Below are 7614 nucleotides of genomic sequence, written 5' to 3' on the forward strand. Positions count from 1 at the left end.
TTGTAGATAGGAATATTTGATGGCAATGGAGGAGAGTGGGAATTTTCCCTTTCAGGAACAAAATACGAACGGAAGCAGCCCGGTATCTACCTTTGCGAAGTGCAAGCTGAGTAATATACTAGTAACCTTGTTTACAGACAGGCCCTATGCAGGATTAGTGAGGAACAAGTCCAATATACACCACAAACAGCCTTGGATAAATAAATGGTTATATACAGCCCTTGGTATCAACTGATACACACGATTCTACTGCAGCAGCAAGCAGAAGGAAATCCTGTTGGTTTCTACTGACATAAGTGGGTGCCGCAGCACCTAAATAACAAGGCCGAAAGTTTGTCACAGTCGCTATTTCCTAACTAGCCACAGCCCTCACAGAACATGCCAGAAAGCATAAGAGGGCCTCGAAATTCAAGGAGTCACAGTGGGATTGGGCCAAGATCTCCTGCCACTCCCCATGAGCAACTGCAGTGCACAATCTGAGAGGTATCCCCATGATCTGTGGCCATAAGCCAGAGGCATGTCAGCACCTAAAGAAGAAAACATCCGAACAGCATTAATGGAATAAAATCGGGACACACAATCCTCTGGGATTTTGTCATTGGGCAAAGTGAGGCAGCCGCCTCAGGCAGCTGGTTCTGAGAGGTAAAGAGACAGGCCTCTTCATGATCCCTGAAGTTGCCTTCCTCAGGTGCCGTGGCGGATGCTGCCCCTCAGTTTTTAAGAATGATTCAAATGCCAGTGTATTGGGAGGGGACCCATCTCTTGTCCTTTGCCTTAGAGGGAAAAAATCTCATGGCCAGCTCTTGGTGTTGCCTTGCTGAACCGAAGGATCGCTCCACAAGAAGGCAACATTGATTTAATTTCACGGCTTCCATTTGTCCCTGTGAGGTTCCTGCACAATGGCTTCCTAATACTTTCGCCCTCTGGGTTTGACCTGCCCACCTCCCGCTCTACCGCCCCACATGAGGCAGCTGCCTTCTCTTGCCTCCTGGTAGGGCTGCCAAAATAATAATGATGATGTCTTCACCGCCCCATCCCCCAAAAGTAACTGCTTGTACAGTTTGAAATGGGCCTGATCCATAGGTCTGCTCTCGCCCTTTTACCCACCTAAAAGTCATGGCAACCTCAAAGAACCAATGTTTTCACAGGTTGTGAAATGGCCACTGGTTGCCTAAGCAGAGGGAAGGGGAGGGCATATTTGTGATGGGACAAACGGTTAGATGGATGGGTGAGCGAATGGAAGAGAAGGGATGTGATGGTGGGAGGTCTTGTTCTCCACCCAACCTCTCTCTCTCCCTCTCTCTCCCTCTCTCTAGCATGGCTCCCCGTCATCCTCGTCACCAGCATCTCCACTGTGACCTCCTGCGAGCCCAGCATACCCTCCCGCGTAGGCCTTGCGCCCGCTGCCGGGAGCCATTGGGCCCGGCGGGCTAGGGGAGAAGTCTAGAGAGTCACTAACGCTGAAGATATATTTATCCCAGAGGAAGCGTTCGAGGTCAGGGGCCAGAGCAGGAGAGCCGGGACCTCTGCTGCTCCCCATCGACGCCGTGTGCTTCTCAAAAATCCGCCGGCGGTACTTGAATTCCAGGATGGTCTTGGTGTAGGTGTTGAGGGTCAACACAGAGGCTGACATGCAAAGGGTGAACGAGAGCCAGGCCATGCTGTGGGAGAGAAATTGGGGAGGGGGTGCAAAGGGATGGGTCTCAAGGTCATTCTTGCACTGCCAAATCTATCCAGTTCCCTCGTGATAACTGACTACCCACAACTCATTTTCCATGTATACACCGGTTCTGACACAATTCTTCACCCATTCATGTAAGGTAAAGGCAAAAAAAGGGTATCCATTCATGTAACGCTCCTTCTGTTGGTGTCTAGATAGCAGGAAGAGGACCAGCATAGACCAAACAATAAATGAGATGTTATGGGCTGCTGTCCCATAGTCAAGTGTGTTCAGTGCTTCCGAACCCTCTCTCTTCTTCACCCTCACAGAAACCTTTTGACATCAACAATCCAACCAACCAAATATGGTTAGGTATTGCCAATTTTTTGTTCCATAGGCTTCCTTTGCTTGTGGTGTCGGACACCAGATGGGGAAACAGAGGCTGAAAGGTTTGCTCCAAAGAGCCGAGCTAAAACAAAATTGGGGGTGGGAAGAGGGAGTGTCAAAACAAACGATTCAAATTTGGGTTTGCTTGAAAAAATTCAAATTAACAGATTTAGGGGTTTTAGCAGGGCAGGGGGAGGGGACAAAATGGTAATTGGGCACATTGCTACTATATAGCATGGGGTGGTGTTGTAAATAAGGGAGATTCAGCCTTGGATTCCCTGCTGGGTGACCCCTGAGCAGCTGTCATCTGAAAAATCTGAAAAATCCCAGAATGAAAAGGCAGAAGGAGCAGTATTACTACTGATTGGGACATGTGTCACGTTGACCCCCAAGTTCCAACCAGCAAGCAAGAAGTAGCAGAACTGCAAATAACCCTAATATGAATGGAACCCTAAACACAGGTTCTCAGGTCTAATGCTTTCAGTCACAATAATTTACTGTCAGCTCATCCAGTAACTTCTCCCATCTTATATTTCTTCTCTTTCACCTTTGTCCATCATTGTGTCTCTCCCCCCCTTCCCACTTCCTTTCCCATATCCTCTCCTCCTCCTTTCATCTTTGGACAGAGCAACAACTCCACTCTCAAATGCAAATGCCAACACCCAAGTGGCTGGATGCAAAAGGAAAGGGGGCTCCTGTACCTTTAAGCTACAGCTGCTGAAATTCCTGCTGCTATGCTTTAATTAAAGGTGTAGGAGCCCTGTCCTAGGTTGCATTTAACCTACCCACACCCCACTCCTCTCCCATGCTGGCTTTACTCACCCAAATGACCAGCCATAATACCATGTCTGAGGTCTCCAGTCTTTTGGTCCCAGGTTCACAGCCACCTGAAAGACGGTCATGTACATCATATGGGCTACCATGCCCAGGAGCCCTGTTGGGAAGGGGTGTCAGAAAGATACTCAGAATATGCCCAGCCACAGTGCTCTTAATTCCTATGGTACCACTTTCTGGGGTCTGAGCTGAATAGGAGCAGAGCCATGGAGGCCCAACAGAAATCAAGTTTGACAGACTATGGAGGTTTCACTTACAAGTGTAAGGCTGTACATTTCAGAATCCTGGTGTCTGCTGCCTTGGGCAGTCACCACACTTTGCCTAATGGTAGGGCCAATCAATCAATCAATCAATCAATCCCTGAAATGCTGTTTTCCTTTGCTAGGGAAATTGTGTCCTTGAGAAAACACTCAAACTTGAGATTCCATCCCCATCTAGGGAAAGCTATACTAAGGCTTGATCCTGCTGAATGCATGAACTGACAGGCATTTGAGGCCTGGCTTAGCTCATGGCTTCAGTATTTCACTGTATTGTTTGCCTCTAGCAATGGACGCACACTATTGATCACATGCTGGGAAATGGGCCAGCTACCTTGCATTACCCTTTACAAAGCTGTCAGAGTGCCATGCTGGGCACCGCACATGAATAAGAAATGTTGTGGTGCTTTTTAATTTATATCCCATCTTTCCTCCCCAAAGAGCCCAGTGTAGCAACAGTCTTTCGGCCAGTGATCTCAGGGTTGCCAGGAAGCGTATCTTTCAGCTATCAAATGTTTGCGTATACAGGAATGTTTTAAAATTCCTCCTGAAACTCAACAATGAGGGAGACAGACAAAGACTCAGCAATGGTGGAGGGCACCACCACTGAGAAGGTCCTGTCATGGGCAAGCATCAACCAGGTGGTGCTTGCACCACCAAGCATGTGCAGTAACCTTTTTTGGAGGGGGACACGGCTCATTACACACAAATGGGTATAAAGAAACTACAACAGTTTGGGGTTGCAGGCTTTTGTTTTCATTTGGGGGGTTTCATCCTTTGCCTGCCACCTGTTTCCCCACTCAATATCACTCCCCAAATACTTTTCATTTAAAAAGAGAGGCTTCCTTACACACATTTAGTTATAATGTGAGCATGATACAGGAATGACTGGACCATGATCTCGAGTACTATATGGAGGGGGTTAGGCTCAGTGGTGAAACTCCTTACAAAATGAGTGTTAGGTCTGAGTGCTGTGTGGGATACCTAGTGGGAAGAGTAGCTGATACCGGCGGCGCAGGGTAGATCGAGATACCTGAGAGAACGGTGATCACAGCCGCAAAAGCATTGATCTTGAGCCCATCAATGAAGTTGGCATAGTAGACGGCATCCAAACACATCAATAGGAACCCCACAGTCAACAGGATAATGTAAAGGAATTCGGAGGCAACGGAGAGCCACAGCACCCCTGGAAGGTAACATGGGTGAGTGAGTGGGACATTATAAACGAGCTATATGTCTCACAGAGTTCTGGGGAAGGGCCGTAGCTCAGTGGTAGAGCATCTGTTCTGCATGCAGAAGGTCCCAGGTTCAACCCCCGGCATCTGCAGGTAGGGCCACTGCCAGTCAGGGTAGAAAAAACTGAGCTAGACGGACCAGCAGCTTAACTCAAGGACCTTTCCTGCTTTTTCCAGGCACAGGCCTGGGCTTTAAAGCTCCATGTCAAAGCACTCTGGTTTTCGTCCTGGAGCTTTCCCTGTGAAAACCTGCTCAACAAATGGCAGCAGCTTCCTAAATTCCTGTTTATAACATTTGTGATGTTTTTAACATGTTGATACACATCGCAAAGCCTTTGGGATGGAGTTAACTCTACAATGAATCGGTTCATACATAATAAATAACGGGGGGGGGGGGGAATAGTGCTCAGCAATAATGAGTATCACAGTGACCTGTTTTGTAGGCACATTTAACTGAGGACCTTTAATTGATTTCATGGTCGTTCCTTACCCCACTGAGTTGGTATAAAGCCAACTTTTGTATAGAAGAGAAGAGAAACAAGGAACACAGGAAACCGCCTTATGCTGAATCAGACTTGTTGGTCCATCCAGGCCAGTATTGTTTGCACAGATTGGCAGTAGCTTATGCAGGGCTTCCCAGCCCTACCTGGGACACCAGCGATTGAACCTGCATGCTCTACCACAGAGCTGTACTCCTTCCCTGCGAATTAAAGGGCTGTGGAACACTGCATATTTGTTTAAATGTGGTAAACAAAGAGCACGGGGTTTTCCCATTGTCATTGAAATTAATGTAAAATATTCAATGCTGGAGTAAAATGTTCATGCATAACAAATAGATCCAATGCAAGCATTTAGCATTAAGCTCATATTCCAAAACTGCAACTGGTTGCCAATATTGTAAGATCTTTTAAAGATGTCACCCTTTGCTCCAGTACTGCAGGGTATGGTGAGAGTTATGCCCGTGTTATTATGGTGACCTAAGTGGCCCCCTGCCGTATCTGGAGTATAGGATTGTTCGGCCTGAGTTATTAATTTCGATAACTTAATTAGCTCCCAGGCTTTAAATAACACTCCCGTGTCAAAGGTTCCACCTGTGATTTCCGAGTGTTTGTGAAACATACATCTAGCAGCGGGCAACAGATGCAATACTACATCATAATATTTTATAGGCACTATGGGGTGAACATAATTTAAAATAAATAATAGGAGGTCAAGAGGAAAACCTAATGCACAGAAGTTTTAAAAATATTGTGCTGACTAGCAATGTCCAGAATGTTTCTGCCCTATGCATTTCCACTATGGTGGGGTTTTATTTGGGGGGAGGGGTGTCAAATTCTATTACAAAAGCCAGTCATTTCCAGGAAGTGGGTAGCTCTTTGCTGTACATAAGTCTAGCCCTCTCCTCTTAGGAAAGGTTCAGAGCTGGCAGCCATCTCTGCTGCTTCTTATAGAAGCGGATTCCATAGTAAAACTATGCCCTGTGTGAATAAATACCTCAGTTAAACTATGGCACCCACTCCCACAAGAGGAGGTAGGGACAGCCACCATCTTGGATGTCCGCAGCAGACGGGACTCAGCCGGATGAGCCACCGGTACATCTCAACATAAAACAGCATTATTAATTCTGCCATTTCCCGTTTGTGTTTGCGCCCTTAAACAAGATGGCCTGTTTTGCCCTCCCCAAATCTCACCTTTCTCCGACTCGGGGGGCAGCTCAATGAAGCTCCGGCACTTCTCCTCTAAAAGGGTGGAACAATGGAAGAAGACGACGTCAGTTTATCCAAAGGCTGGTGCGGATCACGACAATTATGTCATTCTTCTGTGTTTGTCAAGATTTCTCTCTCCCCTCACAGCGAAAGAGGACTTCCCACTCTTTACTGCCCATCCAGGCTTGGAACGCACTTGTCTTTTAAACTGCAGGTGGCTTCATTTGAGCCAGGATGCAGCCCAAGAACCCGCAGGGCAGTGGGGAGGTGAGTAGGACAAACCCAACTACATATGGGGTGGCCTAGGAATCCACATCTACACCACTATTTTAAAGCACATTTCCCCTACAAAGAATCCACAATGCCAAGTGTCATGAGCAAACTACAGTTGCCAGGATTCTTCGGGGAAAGTTGTGTGCTTTAACTGCATGGTGTGCAATGCAGGCAGCCTGTTATGCATGCCCACTGGCCCTAGATCACAAGAGGTGGAGACCTCATCTCATTCTGCAACTCTGCTGGCCTTTGACAGCCACCTTCCACATCCCCACTGCCAGCTCCCTAAGCCTCTTCCCCCTCTCCCTCTCTCGTCCATCTAACAGGAGAGGGCCTTGGGACCTAGCTGTCAAAGTAATAGCAGTTGTCATGGAATCTGCTCCTCTGAGATGTAGGCTGGTTTCATACCTCCATGATGCTCCTCACACGAGAGCCAGAAGCCCGTGTGGAAATACCGGAAAGCGTACTTGTCTTCGCCCGTTTCCCAGATGTACTGGACCACGTGGGGGTCCATGGTCACGTTCCCATCCATCGTCTCGTTGCTGTTGATGGGCACGCAGTTCCCCTTCTTGACGGCCGAGAGGCAGGGGGGCTTAACCACCTTGTGGGTCCCCTCACACCAATAGCTGGTGCAGAAGGCCGAAACGGAAAAGCAGAGGGCCAAAGAGTTGAGGCCCAAGGAGAGCATTGAGCGGGACCTTCGGCTCAGTTTAATCATCGTCCCTGTTTTCCCAAGAGATGTGAGGGTCTGTCTGTCTTGCGGCCCAAAGCCGCACCCAATTCGCTCACAATTCCCCGAAAACTATGTTCTACTGTTGGATAAATCTGCTGGTTCCTTGTTTTAGTGGAGAGAAGCCAATTCTGAACAAACCTCCGTTTACAGAGAATGCGTCACTTTTGATCATGATTTTCTCCTCCTTATTCATATGCTGTGGCCCATCCAATATGCCCACTATGAAGCACTACACCACAAAATGGTGTAATCATAATTTGAACTCAGCCTGGCGTTTTGCTCTTAGGGACTAGTTACTTGAGTCGTGCTTAAGAACCAGGCGGGTCCTGGGACCCAAGATACCTCAGAAAGAAATTAGTTTGAACTAAGGAACACAGAAGGAGCTAGGCAGCATGATTCCTACCTAGACCTTCCAGATTTTAATTAATGATCTGTGTATAAAGTAATTATTAGCAGGTTGGCTAGTTTATGCTGAGTATTTTAAAAAGAACTTTAAAACACACACATAATTTTCCTACTGCTAACCTTC

General features: G+C 47.4%; 1 protein-coding gene across 2 annotated transcripts; it reads right to left on the bottom strand.

Moving 5' to 3' along the window:
- Positions 1 to 1296: 1296 nt before the first annotated feature.
- On the bottom strand, positions 1297 to 7125 carry LOC117059354 (germ cell-specific gene 1-like protein). 2 transcript variants are annotated; one of them, XM_033171017.1, is made up of 5 exons: positions 6761 to 7125; positions 6065 to 6112; positions 4172 to 4324; positions 2870 to 2981; positions 1297 to 1661 (listed from the first exon to the last, which is right to left on the bottom strand). In XM_033171017.1, exons 1-5 carry the CDS (start codon positions 7068 to 7070, stop codon positions 1313 to 1315), a joined length of 972 nt encoding a protein of 323 aa, XP_033026908.1. In that variant the 5' UTR covers positions 7071 to 7125; the 3' UTR covers positions 1297 to 1312. The 2 variants fall into 2 exon arrangements, with proteins under 2 accessions (XP_033026908.1, XP_033026910.1); XM_033171019.1 differs by lacking the exon at positions 4172 to 4324.
- Between the last annotated feature and the right edge of the window lie 489 nt (positions 7126 to 7614).

The sequence above is a fragment of the Lacerta agilis genome, chromosome 14 (genome assembly GCF_009819535.1).
Source record: "Lacerta agilis isolate rLacAgi1 chromosome 14, rLacAgi1.pri, whole genome shotgun sequence".
Lineage (NCBI taxonomy): Eukaryota > Metazoa > Chordata > Lepidosauria > Squamata > Lacertidae > Lacerta > Lacerta agilis.

Excerpts from the sequence above, each read along its gene's own strand:
- LOC117059354 (XM_033171017.1), bottom strand. The coding sequence starts at position 7,070 with ATGATTAAACTGAGCCGAAGGTCCCGCTCAATGCTCTCCTTGGGCCTC. Across the intron at positions 6,113-6,760 it reads GTGTGAGGAGCATCATGGAG|AGGAGAAGTGCCGGAGCTTC; the intron begins GTATGAAACCAG and ends CCACCCTTTTAG. Across the intron at positions 1,662-2,869 it reads TATTATGGCTGGTCATTTGG|CATGGCCTGGCTCTCGTTCA; the intron begins GTGAGTAAAGCC and ends TCTCTCCCACAG.